At 51.1% G+C, this 24,202-nt stretch overlaps 1 protein-coding gene across 1 annotated transcript in view; it reads left to right on the top strand.

Moving 5' to 3' along the window:
- Nucleotides 1–24,202, top strand: part of LOC119973625 (sodium- and chloride-dependent creatine transporter 1-like) — a 161,057-nt gene that overhangs the window by 122,683 nt on the left and 14,172 nt on the right. The window contains exons 4-5 of the mRNA XM_038812006.1: nucleotides 17,077–17,238; nucleotides 19,148–19,248. Coding sequence (XP_038667934.1) covers nucleotides 17,077–17,238; nucleotides 19,148–19,248 — 263 coding nt within the window. The remainder of the gene's footprint in view (nucleotides 1–17,076; nucleotides 17,239–19,147; nucleotides 19,249–24,202) is intronic.

The following is a 24,202-nucleotide window of genomic DNA, read 5'->3' as shown; positions in this document are numbered from 1 at the left end:
AGAGAGAGGACAGAGAGAGAGAGACAGAGAGAGAGAGACAGAGAGAGAGAGACAGAGAGAGAGACAGAGAGAGAGACAGAGAGAGAGACAGAGAGAGAGACAGAGAGAGAGACAGAGAGAGAGACAGAGAGAGAGAGAGAGACAGAGAGAGAGAGAGAGAGAGAGAGAGAGAGAAATAGAGAGAGACAGATGGGGGAAAGAGACACTAGGAGGGGTAGAGAGACAGAGAGAGAGAGAGAGACAGAGAGGGAGCAAAACTCAGAAAGAGAGACAGACAGATGGAGAGAGAGGAAGAAAGAACCATTGAAACTTGGAGCAGGAGGATCCATTCGGCCCTTCTAACCTGCTCTGCCATTCAATATGATTGTGGCTGATCTCAATGCCATATCCCCACGCTCTCCCAATGCCACTTCAAATATAAAAACTTCGATTCCCCGCTGGGTCACTGTCTGTGTGGAGTCTGCACGTTCTCCCCGTGTCTGCGTGGGTTTCCTCCGGGTGCTCCGGTTTCCTCCCACAGTACAACGATGTGCAGATTTGGTGGATTGGCCATGCTAAATTGCCCCTTAGTGTCCAAACAGGTTAGGAGGGGTTGCTGGGTTACGGGGATAGGGTGGAGGTGGGGGCTTAAGTGGGTGGGTGCAAACCCGAAGGGCCGAATGGCCTCCTTCTGTACTGCAAATTCTATGATTCTATGATCAGCTATGATCTCATTGAATGGTGGGACAGGCTCAAGGGGCTGAATGGCCTCCTCCTGTTCCTATGTTCCTGTAACATTTGCGTTTCTAATTACTTGCTGCACCTGTCACTCCACTTTCATTGACTGGTGGACAAGGGCACCCATCCCTTTGTACATCGACATTTCCTATTATATCACCACTTAAACAATGGGCGCGATTCTCCGCAAAAGTGGACAGTCGTGAAGGCTGCCACCAAACCGGCCGTGTTTCATGGCAGCCTCCGCGCCCCCTCCCGGGACCCGATTCTGTTCCCCGGTCGGGGGTAGCATTGTGGCCCCGTGAACTCCGGCATCGCGGGCTTAACGAATTTCGCTAAGCCCACACGCCAAAGTTAGCGACGGCTGACGCATATGATGACGTCATCCACGCATATGCGTCAGACCCCCGCATGCGCGGTCCGTAATGCCCCTCAGCTGCCCCGCGGGAATCGGACCCGCTGCCCGTGATCGGTGCCCACCGATCGCGTGCCCATGCCACCCTTGGCCGCGGCCGTGCCAATCGGTGGCATGGTTGTGCAGAACGGCACTTTGCGGCCGTTTTCACGAACTGGTACAGCAGGTGTAGTAAAAATCGTGAAAACGGCCGTAAAGGCCTTGGAAATCGGCCCATCGGCCAGGGGAGAATCGCTGCTCGCCGTGGGGGGGGGGAATAGCGGGAGGGCGTCGGACCAGCGTCGCCGTAAAAATTTGCGCCGCCCGCTATTCTCCGCCCCATCATGAGTGCAGAGAATCGCGCCCAATATTCTTCCTTTCTGTTTTTCACACTGAAGTGTATAACTTTACCCTCTCTGAACTGTATCTGCCGTGAGCTTGCCCACTCACTCAGCCTGTAAAAATCTCCTTGAAGCCGCCTTGCACCCTCCTCACAGTTCTGCCCAGTTTTGTGTCATCAGAAAACTTGGAAATGGTACATTCGGTTTCCACATCCAGATCATTCATATATAATCACAAACTGATCCCTGAGGTACCCCACTAATCACCGCCTGCCACTCGGAAAATCTTTGGATCCTCTCTGTCTTCAGGTGATGTCCCGGAGGACTGGAGAATAGGCAATGTTATTCCTTTGTTTAAGAAAGGTAGCAAGGATAATCCAGGGAACTACAGGCCGATGAGCCTCACATCAGTGGTAGGGAAATTACTGGAGAGAATCGAGACAGGATCTACTCCCATTTGGAAGCAAGTGGACGTATTAGTGAGAGGCAGCATGGTTTTGTGACGGGGAGGTCGTGTCTCACTAACTTGATAGAGTTTTTTGAACAGGTCACAAAGATGATTGATGCAGGTAGGGCAGTGGATGTTGTCTATATGGACTTCAGTAAGGCCTTTGACAACGTCCCTCATGGTAGACAGGTACAAAAGGTGAAGTCACACGGAATCAGAGGTGAGCTGGCAAGGTGGATACAGAACCGGCTCGGTCATAGAAGGCAGAGAGTAGCAATGGAAGGGTGCTTTTCTAATTGGAGGGCGGTGACTAGTGGTGTTCCGCAGGGATCAGTGCTGGGACCTTTGCTGTTCGTAGTATATATAAATGATTTGGAGGAAAATGTAACTGGTCTGAATAGTAAGTTTACAGAAGACACAAAGGTTGGTGGAATTGCGGATAGCGATGAGGACTGTCAGAGGATACAGCAGGATTTAGATCGTTTGGAGACTTGGGCGGAGAGATGGCAGATAGGGTTTAATCCAGACAAATGTGAGGTAATGCATTTTGGAAAGTCTAATGCAGGTAGGGAATATACAGTGAATGGTAGAACTCTCAAGAGTATTGACAGTCTGAGAGATCTAGGTGTACAGGTCCACAGGTCACTGAAAGGGGCAACACAGGTGTAGAAGGTAGTCAAGAAGGCATACGGCATGCTTGCCTTCATTGGCCGAGGGATTGAGTATACGAACTGGCAAGTCATGTTGCAGCTGTACAGAACCTTAGTTAGGCCACACTTGGAGTATAGTGTTCAATTCTGGTCGCCACACTACCAGAAGGATGTGGAGGCTTTCGAGAGGGTGCAGAAGAGATTTACCAGGATGTTGCCTGGTATGGAGGGCATTAGCTATGAGGAGCGGTTGAATAAACTCAGTTTGTTCTCACTGGAACGACAGAGGTTGAGGGGTGACCTGATAGAGGTCTACAAAATTATGAGGGGCGTAGACAGAGTGGATAGTCAGAGGTTTTTTTCCCAGGGTAGAGGGGTCAATTACCAGGGGGCATAGGTTTAAGGTGCGAGGGCAAGGTTTGGAGGAGATTTACGAGGCAAGTGTTTTACACAGAGGGTAGTTGGTGCCTGGAACTCGCTGCTGGAGGAGGTGGTGGAAGCAGGGACGATAGTGACATTTAAGGGGCATCTTGACAAATACATGAATAGGATGGGAATAGAGGGATACGGACCCCAGAAGTGTAGAAGATTGTCGTTTAGTCGGGCAGCATGGTCAGCACGGGCTTGGAGGGCCGAAGGGCCTGTTCCTGTGCTGTACTTTTCTTTGTTTCCTGTCTGGAAACCCGTTCTCAACCCATGCGATATATTCCCCCGATCACATGTGCTTTAACTTTGCCCACTAATCGCTTATGAGGGACCTTATCAAAGTCTTCAGAAAGTCCAAATGCACCACATCCATTGGTTCTCCCATATCTATTCTATTGGTTACATCCTCAAAAAAACTCCAGTAGATTTGTTCAGCATGATTTGAGACAGAGAGAGAGAGCGCAGCATGGAGACTGACAGAGACAGATAGAGAGAGACAGAGAGAGGGAGAGTTAGGGAGAGAGAGAGAGAGACCACAGGTGGATTGAGAAAGAGAGAGGATCAGAGAGAGACAGAGGGAGGGAGACAGAATGATCCAGGAAGAGAGAAAGAGACAGTCAGAGAGAAAGCCAGATAGGCGGGGAAACAAGAGAGAGGGAGAGAGAGGCTGAGCCAGAAAGAGAGACAGAGACAAGAGAGAAATAGAGAGGGTGAGAGACAGGAAGAGAGCGAGAAACAGAGACAGAGAGAGACAAGAGAGAGATAGAAAGGCAAGAGAGATATAGAGAGACAGAGAAAGGAACAGATACAGACAGGGCAGCATGATGGCACAGTGGTTAGCCAGGGACCCCGGTTCCCTTCCGGCCTTGGGTCACTGTCTGTCACGTTCTTCCCGTGTCTGCGTGGGTTTCCTCCGGGTGCTTCGGTTTCCACACACAGTGCAAAGATGTGCGGATTACGTGGATTAGCCATGGTAAATTGCCCCTGAGTGGGGTTACGGCGATAGGGTGAGGGGCATGGGTCTGGGTAGGGTGCTCTTCAGATGGTAGGTGCAGACTCGATGGGCCGAATGGCCTCCTGAACTGCAGGAATTCTATGATTCTGTGAGACAGAGAGTGACGAGAAAGAGACACAGAGAGAGGGAGAGAGACAGAGAGCGGGAAAGGAGGATCTGGAGCTATATTCCTACAGAGTCAAATGGACAGTTACATTACTTCTGGAGTTGGAGAGGGGATGATCCGGAGAAATGGAGGGTCGAAGTAAATAGCAGCCACTCCCTGGGCGGACAATCCCCCAGCAGCTGGAAGGGGTAAAGCATTGTCCTGATTGGTATTTTTAGGGTTTGTATTTTTGCCTCAGACTTTGTGTAATTGGTCAGATTGTAGATGTCTGGGAAAGCAGAGGAGTGCGGACATCACACAAATCCCATTCTAATTCTGACTAGATTAGTTATTGCACGATCAGTTATCTTAGTGCATATTACAGTTTATAATAGTTATCATCCAAGTGGTATCAATGCCTTCGACTTGCTCAGTGAGTGGCTCTTTAAATTATTCCGAATCTTTGCTCACACAAAGGTCTTGTAGCCTCTGTGTAATTGTTGTTGAGTTGATAACGTGCTGGTATTACCTTTCAGTGCATTATTGTGTTCTGAAATACCCCTAATGCCATTCCATTAAAGGTGCAATAGAAACACAAGTTATCATCATTGACACAAGGTTAGATTTTGTCGGATGTTATCATTGTGGTGATGTTACTGGGAGCTTGGGAATTGCAGTTCTTGGTTCACACCCTCTCTAAAGCTTCATAGCTAGCACCCTCCATACCAGGCAACATCCTGGTGAACCTCCTCTGCACCTTCTCTAAACCATCCACATCCTTCTGGTAATGTGGCGACCAGAACTGCACGCAGTATTCCAAATGTGGCCTAACCAAAGTCCTATACAACTGTAACATGACCTGCCGACTCTTGTACTCAATACCCCGTCCGATGAAGGAAAGCATGCTGTATGCCTTCTTGACCACTCTATCCACCTGCGTTGCCACCTTCAGGGTACAATGGACCTGAACTCCCAGATGTCTCTGCACATCAATTTTCTCCAGGACTCTTCCATTGACCGTATAGTTCGCTCTTGAATTTGATCTTCCAAAATGCATCACCTCGCATTTGCTCGGATTGAACTCCATCTGCCATTTCTCTGCCCAACTCTCCAATCTATATATTCTGCTGTATTCTCCGACAGTCCGCCTCGCTATCTGCTACTCCACCAATCTTAGTGTGATCTGCAAACTTGCTAATCAGACCACCTATACCTTCCTCCACATCATTTATGTATATCACAAACAACAGTGGTCCCAGCACGGATCCCTGTGAAACACCACTGGTCACAGTTCTCCATTTTGAGAAACTCCCTTCCACTCCTCTCTGTCTCCTGTTGCCCAGCCAGTTCTTTATCCATCTAGCTAGTACACCCTGGACCCCATGAGACTTCACTTTCTCCATCAGCCTACCATGGGGAACCTTATCAAATGCCTTACTGAAGTCCATGTATATGACATCTACAGCCCTTCCCTCATCAATCAACTTTGTCACTTCCTCAAAGGATTCTTTTAAATTGGTAAGACATGACCTTCCCTGCACAAAACCATGTTGCCTATCACTGATAAGCCCATTTTCTTCCAAATGGGAATAGATCCTATCCCTCAGTATCTTCTCCAGCAGCTTCCCTACCACTGACGTCCGGCTCACCGGTCTATAATTCCCTGGATTATCCCAGCTACCCTTCTTAAACAAGGGGACAACATTAGCAATTCCCCAGTCCTCCGGTACCTCACCCATGTTCAAGGATGCTGCAAAGATATCTGTTAAGGCCCCAGCTATTTCCTCTCTCACTTCCCTCAGTAACCTGGGATAGATCCCATCCGGACCTGGGGACTTGTCCACCTTAATGTCTTTTAGAATTCCCAACACATCCTCCCTCCTTAAGCCAACTTGACCAAGAGTATTTAAACATCTATCCCGAACCTCAACATCAGTCATGTCCCTCTCCTCGGTGAATACCGATGCAAAGTACTCGTTAAGAATCTCACCCATTTTCTCTGACTCCACGCATAACTTTCCTCCTTTGTCCTTGAGTGGGCCAACCCTTTCTCTAGTTACCCTCTTGCTCCTTTTATATGAATAAAAGGCTTTGGGATTTTCCTTAACCCTGTTTGCTAAAGATATTTCATGACCGCTTTTAGCCCTCTTGATTCCTCGTTTCAGATTGGTCCTACATTCCCAATATTCTTCGTCTGTCTTCAGTCGCCTAGACCTTATGTACGCTTCCTTTTTCCTCTTAGCTAGTCTCACAATTCCACCCGTCATCCATGGTTCCCTAATCTTGCCATTTCTATTCCTCATTTTCACAGGGACATGTCTGTCCTGCACTCTAATCAACCTTTCCTTAAAAGCCTCCCACATATCAAATGTGGATTTACCTTCAAACAGCTGCTCCCAACCACATTCCCTAGCTCCTGCCGAATTTTGGTATAGTTGGCCTTCCCCCAATTTAGGACTCTTCCTTTAGGACCAATCTCGTCTTTGTCCATGAGTATTCTAAAACTTACGGAATTGTAATCACAATTCCCAAAGTAATCCCCGATTGAAACTTCAACCACCTGGCCGGGATCATTCCCCAATACCAGGTCCAGTATGGCCCCTTCCCGAGTTGGACTATTTACATAGTGCTCTAAAAAACTCTCCTGGATGCTCCTTACAAATTCTGCTCCATCTAGATCCCTAACACTAAGTGTATCCCAGTCAATGTTGGGAAAATAAAAATCTCCTATCACAACCACCCTGTTGCTCCTCCATCTTTCCATAATCTGTTTACATATTTGTACCTCTATCTCACGCTCGCTGTTGGGAGGTCTGTAGTACAGCCCCAACATTGTTACCGCACCCTTCCTATTTCTGAGCTCTGCCCATATTGCCTCACTGCTCGAGTCCTCCATAGTGCCCTCCTTCAGCACAGCTGTGATATCCTCTCTGACCAGTAATGCAACTCCTCCACCCCTTTGACCTCCCTCTCTATCCCGCCTGAAGCATCGATATCCTGGGATATTTAGTTGCCAATCATGCCCTTCCCTCAACTAAGTCTCAGTAATAGCAATAACATCATACTCCCAGGTACTAATCCAAGCCCTAAGTTCATCTGCCTTACCTACTACACTTCTTGCATTAAAACAAATGCACCTCAGACCACCAGTCGCTTTGATTTCATCAGCTGCTCCCTTCCTACTCCTCCCCTTAGTCACGCTGACTTCATGATCTAGTTCCTTACAGGCTTTAGTTACTACCTCCTTACTGTCCACTAACCTCCTCATTTGGTTCCCATCCCCCTGGCACATTAGTTTAAACCCTCCCCAACAGCGTTAGCAAAAGCAACCCCATGGATATTGGTTCCAGTCCGGCCCAGGTGTAGACCGTCCAATTTGTAGTAGTCCCACCTCCCCCAGAACCGGTCCCAATGTCCCAAAAAAGGTAGGGAAAGACCAGCCATCACTTCAATGTGACCAAAGACCCCACGGTTCACCTGAAACGATGGAACTGCTGCCTTTCACTTCTTGTGCAAACTTCAGATTAACTTGGCAAGATCAGTCGGCCACTCCTTCTGTATCTGGCTCCAGAGACCAAGCCCCATTCACTGCCCCAATCTGATCTTCTAGCTTTGGACCAAATGGCCCAGTTCATCTCTCGCTGCCCAGATTTACCCGACACCACCACATCTTCACAAATTAAAATCTACTCTTCAGTTGTTGTCCAGCTCTCAGGAATCCAATTTATTTTTTTTGTAACCAAATGAACTCTAGTCTGGAACCCACTTCGAGCCCCCATAGTGCAGAAGGAGGCCATTCAGCCCATCGCGTCTGCATCAACCCTCAGACTTCTGCAAATCACTTCTTCCACTCTGCCATGTTCACCGTGTCTTCAGCCCCCAATCTCCACCCCAGGAGAGGCTGAATAGACTCGGACTGTTTTCATTAGAATGACGGAGGTTGAGGGGTGACCTGATAGAGGTCTACAAGATTATGGAGGGGCATGGATAGAGTGGATGGGCAGGCATTCTTTCCCAGGGTGGAGGGGTCAGTCACCAGGGGGCATAGGTTGAAGGTCCGTGGGGCAAAGTTTAGAGGAGATGTGTGAGGCAGGTTTTTTACACAGAGGGTGGTGAGTGCCTGGAACACGTTGCTGGGGGATATTGTGGAAGCAGATACATTAACGGAGTTTTAATAATAATTAATAATAAGGCATCTCGTCAAACACATGGATAGGATGGGTATAGAGGGATACGGCACAAGGAAGGGCTGAGGGTTTTGGCCAAGGGTGGTATCATGACCGGTACAGGTTTGGAGGGCCGAAGGGCCTGTTCCTTTGCTGTATTGTTCTTTGTTCACCCACTGCTCTGGAATTCCATCACTAAGCTCCACCTTCAGGGCCTTCGTTAAAACCAATTCTTGCTCAGGTTTATCATCTTAATGTCTCTGAATCAAAATGCTTTGGACTACGCCTTGAAAACTCTTCAGGGTGTTTCACTGATGTTTAAGTACCAACGACGTAGGTAGGGAGAGAGATGGGGATTTGAGACAGAAATTCAGGGAGCTAGGGTGGAAGCTGAGAGCTAGAACAAACAGAGTTGTTATCTCTGGGTTGTTACCCGTGCCACGTGCTAGCGAAGTGAGAAATAAGGAGAGAGAGGAGTTGAACACGTGGCTACAGGGATGGTGCAGGAGGGAGGGTTTTGGTTTCCTGGATAATTGGGGCTCATTCTGGGGTAGGTGGGACCTCTACAAACGGGACGGTCTACACCTGAACCAGAGGGGTACCAATATCCTGGGGGGGAGATTTGCTAGTGCTCTTCGGGGGGGTTTAAACTAATTCAGCAGGGGGATGGGAACCTAAATTGTAGTCCCAGTCTACAGGATGTTGAGAGTAGTGAGGTCAGGGATAGGGTTAAAAGTTCGAAAGAGGGCACCGGCAAGCAAGATGCTGGTTTGAAGTGTGTCTACTTCAACGCCAGGAGCATCCGGAATAAGGTGGGTGAGCTTGCAGCATGGGTTGGTACCTGGGATCTCGATGTTGTGGCAATTTCGGAGATATGGGTAGAGCAGGGACAGGAATGGTTGTTGCAGGTTCCAGGATTTAGATGTTTCTGTAAGAACAGAGAAGATGGTAAAAGAGGGGGGGGGGGGGGGGGGGGGGGGGGGGGTGTGGCATTGTTAATCAAGGAAAGTATTACGGCGGCAGAAAGGACGTTTGAGGACTCGTCTACTGAGGTAGTATGGGCCGAGGTTAGGAACAGGAGAGGAGAGGTCACCCTGTTGGGAGTTGTCTATAGACCTCCGAATAGTTCCAGAGATGTAGAGGATAGGATAGCAAAGATGATTCTCGACAGGAGCGAGAGTAACAGGGTAGTTGTTATGGGGGACTTTAACTTTCCAAATATTGACTGGAAATACTATAGTTCGAGTACTATAGATGGGTCAGTTTTTGTGCAGTGTGTGCAGGAGGGTTTTCTGACACAGTATGTAGACAGGCCAACAAGGGGCGATGCCACATTAGATTTGGTACTGGGTAATGAACCCGGCCAGGTGTTAGATTTAGATGTAGGTGAGTTCTTTGGTGATAGTGATCACAATTCGGTTATGTTTACTTTAGCGAAGGGCAGGGATAGGTGGGGGAAAGGCAATTATGATGCTATTCGGCAAGATTTAGGATGTATAGGATGGGGAAGGAAACTACAGGGGATGGGTACAATCGAAATGTGGAGCTTTTTCAAGGAACAGCTACTGCGTGTCCTTGATAAGTATGTACCTGTCAGGCAGGGAGGAAGTGGTCGAGCAAGGGAACCGTGGTTTACTAAGGAAGTTGAAGCACTTGTCAAGAGGAAGAAGAAGGCTTATGTTAGGATGAGACATGAAGGCTCAGTTAGGGCACTTGAGAGTTACAAGTTAGCCAGGAAGGACCTAAAGGGAGAGTTAAGAAGAGCGAGGAGAGGATACGAAAAGTTGTTGGCAGATAGGATCAAGGAAAACCTTAAGGCTTTCTATAGTTATATCAGGAACAAAAAAATGACTAGAGTAAGATTAGGGCCAATCAAGGATAGTAGTGGAAAGTTGTGTGTGGAATCAGAGGAGATAGGGGAAGCGTTAAATGGATATTTTTCGTCAGTGTTTACACTGAAGAAAGACAATGTTGTCGAGGAGAATACTCAGATACAGTCGACCAGGCTAGATGGGATTGAGGTTCACAAGGAGGAGGTGTTAGCAATTTTGGAAAGTGTAAAAATAGGTAAGTCCCCTGGGCCAGATGGGATTTATCCTAGGATTCTCTGGGAAGCCAGGGAGGAGATTGCAGAACCTTTGTCCTTGATCTTTATGTCGTCTTTGTCGACAGGAATAGTGCCGGAAGACTGGAGTATAGCAAATGTTGTCCACTTGTTCAAGAAGGGGAGTAGAGACAACCCTGGTAATTATAGACCTGTGAGCCTTACTTCGGTTGTGGGTAAAATGTTGGAAAAGGTTATAAGAGATAGGGTTTATAATCATCTTGAAAAGAACAGGTTGATTAGCGATACTCAACACGGTTTTGTGAAGGGTAGGTCATGCCTCACAAACCTTATTGAGTTTTTTGAGAAGGTGACCAAACAGGTGGATGAGGGTAAAGCGGTTGATATGGTGTATATGGATTTCAGTAAGGCATTTGATAAGGTTCCCCACAGTAGGCTATTGCAGAAAATAAGGAAGTATGGGATTGAAGGTGATTTAGCGGTTTGGATCAGTAACTGACTAGCTGAAAGAAGACAGAGGGTGGTGGTTGATGGCAAATGTTCATCCTGGAGTTCAGTTACTAGTGGTGTACCGCAAGGATCTGTTTTGGGGCCACTGCTGTTTGTCATTTTTATAAATGACCTGGAAGAGGGTGTAGAAGGATGGGTTAGTAAATTTGCAGATGACACGAAGGTCGGTGGAGTTGTGGATAGTGCTGAAGGATGTTATAGGTTACAGAGGGACATAGATAAGCTGCAGAGCTGGGCTGAGAGGTGGCAGATGGAGTTTAATGCGGAAAAGTGTGAGGTGGTTCACTTTGGAAGGAGTAACAGGAATGCAGAGTACTGGGCTAATGGCAAGATTCTTGGTAGTGTAGATGAACAGAGAGATCTCAGCATCCAGGTACATAAATCCCTGAAAGTTGCCACCCAGGTTAATAGGGCTGTTAAGAAGGCAAATGGTGTGCTAGCCTTTATCAGTAGGGGGATTGAGTTTCGGAGCCACAAGGTCATGCTGCAGCTGTACATAACTCTGGTGCAGCCGCACCTGGAGTACTGCGTGCAGTTCTGGTCACCACATTATAGGAAGGATGTGGAAGCTTTGGAAAGGGTTCAGAGGAGATTTACTAGGATGTTGCCTGGTATGGAGGGAAGGTCTTACGAGGAAAGGCTCAGGGACTTGAGGTTGTTTTCGTTAGAGAGGAGAAGGCTGAGAGGTGACTTAATAGAGACATATTAGATAGTCAGAGGGTTAGATAGGGTTGCCATGATGTGGAGACGCCGGCGTTGGACTGGGGTGAGCACAGTAAGAAGTCTTACAACACCAGGTTAAAGTCCAACAGGTTTGTTTCAAACACGAACTTTCGGAGCACTGCTCCTTCCTCAGGTGAATGGCGAGGTATGTTCCAGAAACATTTATATCGACAAAGTCAGAGATGCTGGACAATACTTGGAATGCGAGCATTTGCAGGTAATCAAATCATTACAGATCCAGAGATAGGGATAACCCCAGGTTAAAGAGGTGTGAATTGTCTCAAGCCAGAACAGTTGGTAGGATTTTGCAAGTCCAGGCCAGATGGTGGGGGGTGGATGTAATGCGACATGAATCCCAGGTCCCTGTTGAGGCCGTACTCATGCGTGCGGAACTTTTTAAAAAAATAAATAATTTTTATTGAAATTTTTACAAAATAAAATACAAAATAGAAAATATGAACATCTTAGCTCTATTAACATACAACCGCGGTAACACCCCATGAACAATACCCCCCCAGCTTCAAGAGCAACTTCAAACAAAAAGAAAGAACAACAACAAAGAGAAAAAAAAAACAAACAAGAGAGAGATAGCACCCTCCACAAACCCATGTGCACAGTTCTCCCTCCCCCCAATCCTTACCCCCCCCCCCCCGGGCTGCTGCTGCTGTCGGCCTATTTCCCTACCGTTCCACCAGGAAGTCCAGGAAAGGCTGCCACCACCTAAAGAACCCCTGTACTGATCCCCTCAGGGCAAAATTCACCCTCTCCAATTTGATAAACCCCGCCATATCATTGATCCAGGCCTCCACGCTTGGGGGCCTCGCATCCTTCCATCCTCCGCCGGGCTACTAGGGATGCAAAGGCCAGAACACCGGCCTCTATCGCCTCCTGCACTCCCGGCTCCACTGCAACCCCAAAAATGCGAGTCCCCAGCCTGGCTTGACCCTGGATCCCACCACCCTCGACACCGTCTTTGCCACCCCCTTCCAAAATTCCCCCAGCGCTGGGCACGCCCAAAACATATGGGCGTGGTTCGCTGGGCTCCCCGAGCACCTAGCACACCTGTCTTCGCCCCCGAAAAACCTACTCATCCTCGTCCCAGTCATGTGGGTCCTATGTAGCACCTTAAACTGTATGAGGATAAGCCTCGCACAGGAAGAGGAGGAATTCACTCTTTCCAGGGCATCCGCCCACGTCCCCTCCTCAATCTCCTCACCCAGCTCCTCTTCCCATTTACCCTTCTGTTCCTCCACCGAGGCCTCGTCTACCTCCTGCATTACCCGGTATATGTCCGAAATCCTCCCTCCTCCAACCCACACCCCCGAGAGCACCCTGTCCCGTACCCCACGTGGGGGCAGCAAGGGGAACCTCTCCACCTGCTGCCTGGCAAACGCCCTCACCTGGATGTACCTAAACATGCTCCCCAGGGGGAGCCCAAACTTCCCCTCTAACTCCCCCAAGCTCGTGAACCTCCCCTCCACAAACAGGTCCCTCAACCTCCTAACCCCTGCCCTGTGCCAGCCCAGAAATCCGCCATCGATGCTCCCTGGAACAAACCGATGGTTCCCCCATATCGGGGCCTCCATCGAGCCCCCCATTTCTCCCCTGTGCCGTCTCCATTGCCCCCAAATTTTGAGGGTAGCCGCCACCACCGGGCTCGTGGTATACCTCGTTGGAGGGAGCGGCAACGGCGCAGTTACTGGCGCTTCCAGGCTCGTGCCCACACATGACGCTGCCTCCATCCTCTTCCATGCTGCCCCTTCCTCGTCCATTACCCACTTACGCACCATTGCTGCGTTGGCAGCCCAATAGTACCCACAGAGGTTGGGCAATGCCAGCCCCCCCCTATCCCTGCCTCGTTCCAGGAACACTCTTCTCACCCTCGGAGTCCCATGCGTCCACACAAACCCCGTGATACTCCTGTTGACCCTCCTAAAAAAGGCCTTCGGGATAAAGATGGGGAGGCACTGGAACAAGAACAAAAACCTCGGGAGCACCGTCATCTTAACGGACTGCACCCTCCCCGCCAGTGACAGCGGTAACATATCCCACCTCTTAAACTCCTCCTCCATCTGCTCCACCAACCTTGTGAGGTTGAGCTTGTGCAGGGCCCCCCAACTCCCAGCCACCTGGACCCCTAGGTACCTGAAGCTCTTCCCTGCCTGCTTCAATGGGAGCCTACCAATCCCCTCCTCTTGATCCCCTGGATGCACCACAAACACCTCACTCTTGCCCAGGTTCAGCTTATACCCCGAAAAAACCCCGAATTCACTAAGGATCCTCATCACCTCCGGCATCCCCCCCACCAGGTCCGCCACATACAGCAACAGGTCGTCCGCGTATAGTGTCACTCGATGCTCCTCCCCAACCCACACCAGGCCCCTCCAGTTCCCTGACTCCCTCAATGCCATGGCCAGGGGCTCAATCACTAACGCGAAGAGCAAGGGGGACAGGGGGCACCCCTGTCTCGTCCCCCGATGCAGCCGAAAGTACTCCAACCTCCTCCTATTCGTGGCTACACCTGCCATCGGGGCCTCGTAGAGCAGCCTCACCCACCGAATAAACCCCTCCCCAAACCCAAACCTCTCCAACACCTCCCACAAATACTCCCACTCCACCCTATCAAAGGCCTTCTCCGCGTCCAACGCCACCACTATCTCCGCCTCCCCTTCCACCGCCGGCATCATAATGACATTGAGGAGTCTTCGCACATTTGTGTTCAGCTGCCTTCCCTTCACAAACCCCGTCTGGTCCTCATGAATGACCCCGGGCACGCAATCCTCTATTCTAGTGGCCAGGATCTTTGCCAGCAGCTTAGCATCGGCGTTCAGCAGCGAAATCGGCCTATATGATCCACACTGCAGAGGGTCCTTGTCCCGCTTCAGGATCAAGGAAATCAGCGCCCGCGACATAGTTGGGGGCAAAGCCCCCCCCCCCTCCCTTGCCTCGACCAACAGGGGGCCCAACAGGTCCAAATACTTTTTATAGAATTCAGCCGGAAACCCGTCCGGCCCCGGCGCCTTCCCCGACTGCATGCTCCCTATCCCTTTGACAACCTCCTCCAACTCGATCGGCGCCCCCAGTCCCTCCACCCGCTCCTCTTCCACCCTCGGGAAACGCAACCTGTCCAGGAAGCGCCCCATTCCATCCCCCTCCACCGGGGGCTCAGACCGGTACAGTTCCCCATAAAAGTCCCTGAAGACCCCATTGACCTCTACCCCCCTCCGCACCACCTTCCCAGCGCTATCCCTCACTCCCCCAATCTCCCTGGCCGCGTCTCGCTTCCGGAGCTGGTGCGCCAGCATCCTGCTCGCCTTCTCCCTGTGTTCATACACCGCCCCCTGTGCTTTCCTCCACTGAGCTTCCGCCTTTCTGGTCGTCAGTAGGTCAAATCTGGCCTGAAGGCTACGCCTCTCCCCCAGCAATCCCTCCTCTGGGGCCTCCGCATATCTCCTATCCACCTGCACCATCTCCCCTATCAGTCTCTCCCTCTCCCTCTGCTCCCCCCTCTCCCTTTGGGTTCGGATGGAGATCAATTCCCCCCTCATCACCGCCTTCAATGCCTCCCAGACCGTCCCCACCCGAACCTCCCCGTTATCATTGGCCTCGAGGTATCTCTCAATACACCCCCGAACCCTCCCGGCCACCTCCTCATCTGCCAGCAGCCCCACCTCCATGCGCCAGAGCGGACGCTGGTTCCTCTGCTCCCCCAGCCCGAGGTCCACCCAGTGCGGGGCATGATCTGAAATGGCAATGGCGGAGTATTCAGCATCCTCCACCCTCGAAACCAACCCCCTGCTCAGGACAAAAAAATCAATCCTCGAGTAGGCCTTATGTACCTGGGAGAAAAACGAGTATTCCCTGGCCCTTGGCCTCGCAAACCTCCAGGGATCCACCCCCCCCATCTGGTCCATAAATCCCCTCAACACCTTAGCCACCGCCGGCCTCCTACCCGTCCGGGACTTGGATCGATCCAATGGGGGATCCAGTACTGTGTTGAAGTCCCCCCCCCATGATCAGGCCCCCCACCTCCAGGTCCGGAATGCGGCCCAGCATACGCCGCATAAACCCCGCATCGTCCCAATTTGGGGCATAAACATTCACCAACACCACCCGCTCCCCCTGCAGCTTACCACTCACCATCACGTACCTCCCGCCACTGTCAGCCACCACATTTAACGCCTCAAACGACACCTTCTTCCCCACCAGGATCGCCACCCCTTTACTCTTCTCGTCCAGCCCTGAGTGGAATTCTTGGCCCACCCACCCCTTCCTCAGCCGGACCTGGTCCACCACTCTCAGGTGTGTCTCCTGGAGCATGGCCACATCCGCCTTCAGCCCCTTCAGGTGCGCAAATACCTGGGCCCTTTTGACCGGCCTATTCAGCCCCCTCACATTCCAGGTTATCAGCCGGATCCGAGGGCTCCCTGCCCCCTTCCCCTGCCGATTAGCCATACCCCATCCCTTGCCCACCCCCGGCCAGCATCCCACGCTCTGCCAGTTCCCCACGGTGGCACCTCCCCCCCCCCCTCCAGCCCCCCCTGCGTCCTCCAGCTCCTTCCTGACCGTTTCAGCAGCAACCCGGTTACCCCCCACCCCTCCCCTCCCCTCCCCCCCCCCCCAGGCTAGGACCCCTCCTAGCCGCGCCCCCCCCCCCCCCTCTACAGCACTCCCGTGAGCCAGCTATCTTCTGCTGACACCGGCGGCTCCCGCCCTACTTTCGGCTCCTCCCAACGTGGGACTGCCCCTCCCCCATAGTGCCCATCAACCAGTCCACCCTCCCCCGCTCCTGCGCGGGAAAAGAAAACCCCGCCCCCTCCCTCTCCCAGCACGGGGACCCCGCAGAAAGCCCGTGCTTTCGCCCTGCCGGGCCCCGCCTCCTCCAGGGCCACTCCCCTTGTCAGTCCCCCTCACCAGCTCCCCAAACACCCCGTTTACCCCTCAGTCCAAACCCGTCCACCCAACTCGTGCTAGAAAACCCATAAAGAAAACACCCATACGGCATCACCCCACCCACCCTACGGCCACCCCACATCATACCCTAAACCCCGCAAATACACATACAGTATAAATAAATACAGTATTATACAGCATCCCCCCTCCGGGGGACCCTCAGTTTGTGTCCAGTTTCTCGGCTTCCACGAAGGCCGACGCCTCCTCCGGGGAATCAAAATAATGGTGCCGATCCTTATAGGTGACCCACAGACGCGCCGGCTGCAACATGCCGAACTTCACACTCCGTCTGTGGAGCACCGCCTTCGTCCGGTTAAACCCGGCCCTCCACCTCGCCACTTCCACACATTCTCCACCTGTTAGGATTTTCTACACTTTGTATTTATCCAGGGATAGTGAGTAACAAGCTGCTCAGTTGTGGACTTTTCATTCTGTCAGTTTGCCACCTCACGTGATCTTTAACTTGAAAATATTCTGCCTGGTACCAAATTCAACAATCACTCATCCAGTTTAATGTGACTTTCAGATCCTATGTTGTTAGACAAATGAACCATGATCTGATGAAATGCCTTGAGGGGCTGAATGGCCTCCTCCTGTTCCTTATACCAGCTAGTGCCTAATTCTGCCTTTGTTGTGTTACAGGGTGGAATGTACATCTTCCAGTTGTTTGACTATTACTCTGCCAGTGGTATCACATTGCTCTGGCAGGCCTTCTGGGAGTGTATTGTTGTTGCCTGGGTTTATGGTAAGTCCTTTGAATATTTGAGATTTTTGCCTCTAAATGATATGAGAATGTTATGAAGCAGGCGTTGTAACAGCCGTTCCCCCGGCAACCCGTCTCGGTCCCCAACCTGGGTCCCGTGAAGCCCGTCTATCTAATCCCTTCGTCATATCGAACCAGAGCAATTCCGCAGGACCCCATTCGCCTCTGGAACTGGTATAGAATCTAACAGTAGAGAAGGCGACCATTCAGCCCCTCCTCACTGTGCCAGCAGTTAGGAAGAGCGATCTAATTAGCCTCACACTCTGTAATTCTTTGCCCAATGGGCTGCCAAATGTTTAATTTTCTAACTGTTTATCCAATTTCCTTTTGAAGGTTCTGAGTGAAGGGCAGCATGGTGGCGCAGTGGTTAGCACTGCTGCCTCACGGCGCCGAGGTCCCAGGTTCAATCTCACCCCGGGTCACTGTCCGTGTGGAGTTTGCACATTCTCCCCGTGTCTGCGTGGGTCTCACCCCCACAACCCAAAGATGTGAAGGGTAGGTAGATTGGCCGCGCTAAATTGCCCCTTAATTGGAAAAAAATAATTGGATACTCTAAATTAACAAATTAAAAGTTATTATTGAATCTTCTTCCACCGCCCTGTGAGGCAGCACCTTCCATATCACAGCAACTCGCTGTGTGAAGTGATTCTTTATCCCATTATCTTCACCCCTCTGGTTAGTAACCCTCCATCCACTGGAAACTATCTCTCCTCATTCACTCTGTCTAAACCCCTCATCGCTGAAATTGCCTTTCCTTCAACAGAGAGACCAACACTCCTGATATTGTACACGGACTGGTGAATTAGATACGGGTTAATCTTGGGGTCTGCAGGTTAGCCCAGGTTTACCCTCAAATCATTGCTCCAAAAGGTAGAGAGAGCTGGTTCCCCGGGAAATCTGGACATTGAAGACGTGGAGTGAGATTTCAATATTCTTTACTCTCTGGATATCCGAAAATTATTTAACGTGATTTTTTTCAGCTGCTTCAAGCAGGGAATGGTTCCCTGACGCGTTTCAATGAAGGATATCATGGAGGTTAAGGACGACAGCAAATCCTTGTCCGGCAGCTGAAAGAGTGCCGGCCAAAAAGCAGGAGTTCCTGGATGGGCTGCATTAAATACAGATCATGACCAAATTAACCCACCCTGGGGCAGCACGGTGGCACAGTGGTTAGCACTGCTGCCTCAAGGTGCTGAGGTCCCAGGTTCGATCCCAGCCCTGATTACTGTCCGTGTGGAGTTTGCACATTCTCCCCGTGTCTGCGTGGGTCTCACCCCCACAACCCAAAGAGGTGCAGAGTAGGTGGATTGGCCACGCTAAATTGCCCCTTAAGTGGAAAAAAAATTATTGGGTACTCTAAATTTCTTTTTAAAAATCCATGCTGAGAATCTGCAGACCTGTCCACAATGTCCAACAGTCATCTCACCAATGCCCACGTCTGGCGTTACTGACAGGTCAGCAGAGAGTTGGTAAGGATCCAGCTCTCCGCCAGGGAATTTCCTTGACTTTTCCGAATTGACAGCAGGAGTTACCAACCCTTCATGATTCGTCCTGGACTCTTCCGGAATTGAAGATTCCAGGACAGGGAGAAAAATCATCGGGCAGTAAAATGTTTTTTTTTTCCATTTCCTTTTTTGTTCTTTATATATAAAAATATTGGAGATTGGAAAAACTGTTTGATGGAAACAATCAGTTGGGTAACAGAGTGTGTCATTAACAGAGTGTGTCATTAACAGAGTGTGTCATTAACAGAGTGTATTATTTCCTGCTTGGGTTATGAAGGGGGAACAACAGAGTGCGAGCCCTCATGGGAGATCAGCTTTGAGTTGTGGGATGAGCCTGTGTAAATCATGAATTGAACCCCCACATTTCTTATTTTTCCAAACTCCAGGTGCAGACCGATTCATCGATGATATTGCTCGAATGATTGGCTATCGTCCATTAGCCTGGATCAAGTGGTGTTGGCTCTTTATCACCCCCTGTGTCTGTGTGGTGAGTTGCACTGAAACCACAATCATTGTTTTTTTAAATATGGGAATAGTTTTTATACTGGATGCAGGACTGTCAGTGTGTTGCTTTTTCTATTCTTTCTAAGTACAGGGCATTGAAATGAATCACACTTGAAGTATTGTAAACATTTGACAAGGTCCCACATGGGAGACTTATAAAGAAGGCAAATTTACATGGAGTACGGGGGAACTTGATGAGATGGGTTAAAAGCTGACTTAGCTGCAGGAGACAGAGGGTGATGGCATCACGGCTGCTTCAGTGACTGGAAGCCAGTGTCCAGTGACGTACCACAGGGATCTGTGCTGGGCCCTCTATTGTTTGTCATTTATATAAATGACATAGATGACTATGTGGGGGGTAGAATCAGTAAGTTTGTGGATGACACAAAGATTGGCCGGGTGATTTACAGTGAGGCTGAGTGTCCTGGGTTACAGGGAGATATATCCAGATGGTCAAATAGGCAGAAAAGTGGCAGACGGAATTTAACCCTGAAAAGTGTGAGGTGATCCACTTTGGAAGGAGTAATGTGACAAGGAAATATTCAATGAGTGATCTGACACTGGGAAGTTCCGAGGAACAACGTGACCTTGGCGTGTTTGTCCATAGATCTCTGAAGGCAGAAGGGCAGGTTAATAGGGGGGGTGAAAAAGGCATATGGGACACTCGCTTTTATCAATCGGGGCATAGATTACAGAAGCAGGGAGGGCATGTTGGAGTTGTGTAGAATATTGGTAAGGCCACAGCTGGAGCACTGGGTGCAATTCTGGTCGTCACATTACAGGAAGGATGTGATTGGACTGGAGGGGGCGCAGAGGAGATTCACCAGGATGTTGCTGGGATGGAACGTTTCAGTTATGGAGAGGGGTTGGATAGGCATGGGTTGTTTTCTCTGGAGCAGAGAAGACTGAGGGGAGACCTGATCGAGGTGGACAAGGTAATCAGGGGCAAGGACAGGGTGGATAGGGAGCAGTTGTTCCCCTTAGCTGAAGGCTCAGTAACGAGGGGGACACAAGTTCAAGGTGAGGTTTAGGGGGGATTTGAGGAAAACGTTTTTACCCAGAGGATGGTGACGGTCTGGAACACACTGCCTGGGAGGGTGGGAGAGGCTGGAACACACTGCCTGGGAGGGTGATGACAGTCTGGAACACACTGCCTGGGAGGGTGGTGACGGTCAGGAACACACAGCCTGGGAGGGGGGTAGAGGCTGGAACACACTGCGTGGGAGGGGGGGTGACGGTCTGGAACACACTGCCTGGGAGGGTGTTGACGGTCTGGAACACACTGCCTGGGAGGGGGGTAGAGGCTGGAACACACTGCGTGGGAGGGTGGTGACGGTCAGGAACACACTGCCTGGGAGGGTGGTGAGGGTCAGGAACACACTGCCTGGGAGGGTGGCGACGGTCAGGAACACACTGCCTGGGAGGGTGGTGAGGGTCAGGAACACACTGCCTGGGAGGGTGGTGATGGTCAGGAACACACTGCCTGGGAGGGTGGTGATGGTCAGGAACACACTGCCTGGGAGGGTGGTGATGGTCAGGAACACACTGCCTGGGAGGGTGGTGAGGGTCTGGAACACACTGCCTGGGAGGGTGGTGAGGGTCAGGAACACACTGCCTGGGAGGGTGGGAGAGGGTCAGGAACACACTGCCTGGGAGGGTGGTGAGGGTCTGGAACACACTGCCTGGGAGGGTGGGAGAGGCTGGAACACACTGCCTGGGAGGGTGGTGACGGTCTGGAACACACTGCCTGGGAGGGTGGTGACAGTTAGGAACACACTGCCTGGAAGGGTGGTGATGGTCAGGAACACACTGCCTGGGAGGGTGATGACGGTCAGGAACACACTGCCTGGGAGGGTGGTGAGGGTCAGGAACACACTGCCTGGGAGGGTGGGAGAGGGTCAGGAACACACTGCCTGGGAGGGGGGTGACGGTCAGGAACACACTGCCTGGGAGTGTGGTGAGGGTCAGGAACACACTGCCTGGGAGGGTGGGGATGGTCAGGAACGCGCTGCCTGGGAGGGTGGTGTCGGTCTGGAACGCACTGCCTGGGAGGGTGGGAGAGGGTCAGGAACACACTGCCTGGGAGGGTGGTGAGGGTCAGGAACACACTGCCTGGGAGGGTGGGAGAGGCTGGAACGCACTGCCTGGGAGGGTGGGAGAGGCTGGAACACACTGCCTGGGAGGGTGGTGACGGTCAGGAACACACTGCCTGGGAGGGTGGTGACGGTCTGGAACGCGCTGCCTGGGAGGGTGGTGAGGGTCTGGAACACACTGCCTGTGAGGGTGGTGAGGGTCAGGAACACACTGCCTGGGAGGGTGGTGACGGTCAGGAACACACTGCCTGGGAGGGTGGTGAGGGTCAGGAACACACTGCCTGGGAGGGTGGTGACGGTCAGGAACACACTGCCTGGGAGGGTGGCGACGGTCAGGAACACACTGCCTGGGAGGGTGGTGACGGTCAGGAACACACTGCCTGGGAGGGTGGCGACGGTCAGGAACACACTGCCTGGGAGGGTGGTGACGGTCAGGAACACACTGCCTGGGGGGGTGGTGACGGTCAGGAACACACTGCCTGGGAGGGTGGTGACGGTCTGGAACGCGCTGCCTGGGAGGGTGGTGACGGTCAGGAACACACTGCCTGGGAGGGTGGTGACGGTCAGGAACACACTGCCTGGGAGGGTGGTGAGGGTCTGGAACACACTGCCTGGGAGGGTGGTGATGGTCAGGAACACACTGCCTGGGAGGGTGGTGATGGTCAGGAACACACTGCCTGGGAGGGTGGTGACGGTGTGGGACGCACTGCCTGGGAGGGTGGTGATGGTCTGGAACACACTGCCTGGGAGGGTGGTGAGGGTCAGGAACACACTGCCTGGGAGGGTGGTGAGGGTCAGGAACGCGCTGCCTGGGAGGGTGGTGACGGTCAGGAACACACTGCCTGGGGGGGTGGTGATGGTCAGGAACACACTGCCTGGGAGGGTGGTGACGGTCTGGAACGCGCTGCCTGGGAGGGTGGTGACGGTCTGGAACGCACTGCCTGGGAGGGTGGTGATGGTCAGGAACACACTGCCTGGGAGGGTGGGAGAGGCTGGAACACGCTGTCGGGAGGGTGGTGAGGGTCTGGAACGCTCTGCCTGGGAGGGTGGGAGAGGTGGGTGTCTTTCATGCGGCGACGCAGACACGATGGGCTGAAGGGCCTTTTCTGTGATCCTGGTCTCCATCTTAGATGGAAGGATATAGACTCACTGGAGAAAGTGCAAAAGAGATCGATGAAGATAATACTGGAACAGCAAAGTTAAATCTGCTATTGTGTGATTTGAACCCAGATTTTCAGGTACTTTTTGAAGTCATATAATTCCAGGTCAGGGTGGTGTGTGACTCGGAACTGTACTTGGAGGTGTTGGTGTTTCCAGGTATCTACTGCCCTCGTCCTTCCAGGTGGTAGAGATCTTGGGTTTGGAAGGTTCTGTCGAAGTAACCTTGGAGTGGTACATATTGCTGCCATGTGTGTTGATGATAGAGGGAGTGAATGTTGAAGATGGTCGATGGGGTTCCAATCAAGTGGGCTGCTTTGTCCTTGATGATGTCAAGCTTCTTGAGTTCTTGGATAGGAGAACTTTACTTAAAGAGATGACAGTGGACAGGCAATGGCAAACATTCAAAGAGCACATGGGGGAACTGCAACAATTGTTTATTCCTGTCTGGCTCAAAAATAAAATGGAAAAGTGGCCAAGCCATGGCTTACAAGAGAAATTAGAGATAGTATTAGATCCAAGGAAAAGGCATATAAATTGGCCAGAACATCAACAGGTCTGAGGATTGGGAGCAGTTTAGAATTCAGCAAAGGAAGACCAAAGGATTGATTAAGGAGGGGAAAATAAAGTACGAAAGTAAGCTTGCAGGGAACATACGTCAGTGATAGGGAAATTACTGGAGAGAATTCTTCGAGACAGGATCTACTCCCATTTGGAAGCAAATGGACGTATTAGCGAGAGGCAGCATGGTTTTGTGAAGAGGAGGTCGTGTCTCACTAACTTGATAGAGCTTTTAGAAGAGGTCACAAAGATGACTGATGCAGGTAGGGCAGTGGATGTTGTCGATATGGACTTCAGTAAGGCCTTTGACAAGGTCCCTCATGGTAGGCTGGTACAAAAGGTGAAGTCACACAGGATCAGGGGTGAGCTGGCAAGGTGGATACAGAACTGGCTAGGTCATAGAAGGCAGAGAATAGCAATGGAAAGGTGCTTTTCTGATTGGAGGGCTGTGACTAGTGGTGTTCCGCAGGAATCAGTGCTGGTACCTTTGCTGTTCGTAGTATATATATATGATTTGGAGGAAAATGTAACTGGTCTGATTATTAAGTTTGCAGACGACACAAAGGTAGGTGGAATTGCAGATAGCGATGAGGACTGTCAGAGGATACAGCAGGATTTAGATCGTTTGGAGACTTGGGCGGAGAGATGGCAGATGGAGTTTAATCCGGACAAATGTGAGGTAATGCATTTTGGAAGGTCTAATCCAGGTAGGGAATATACAGTGAATGGTAGAACCCTCAAGAGTATTGAAAGTCAGAGAGATCTTGGTGTACAGGCCCACAGGTCACTGAAAGGGGCAACACGGGTGGAGAAGGTAGTCAAGAAGGCATACGGCATGCTTGCCTTCATTGGCCGGGGCATTGAGTATAAGAATTGGCATGTCATGTTACAGCTGTATAGAACCTTAGTTAGGCCACACTTGGAGTATAGTGTTCAATTCTGGTCGCCACACTACCAGAAGGATGTGGAGGCTTTAGAGAGGGTGCAGAAGAGATTTACCAGGATGTTGCCTGGTATGGAGGGCATTAGCTATGAGGAGAGGTTGAATAAACTCGGTTTGTTCTCACTGGAACGACGGAGGTTGAGGTGCGACCTGATAGAGGTTTACAAAATTATGAGGGGCAT

This window comes from Scyliorhinus canicula, chromosome 11, assembly GCF_902713615.1.
Source record: "Scyliorhinus canicula chromosome 11, sScyCan1.1, whole genome shotgun sequence".
Classification (NCBI taxonomy): Eukaryota; Metazoa; Chordata; class Chondrichthyes; order Carcharhiniformes; family Scyliorhinidae; genus Scyliorhinus; species Scyliorhinus canicula.
This window is presented reverse-complemented; position numbering and strand designations above follow the sequence as displayed.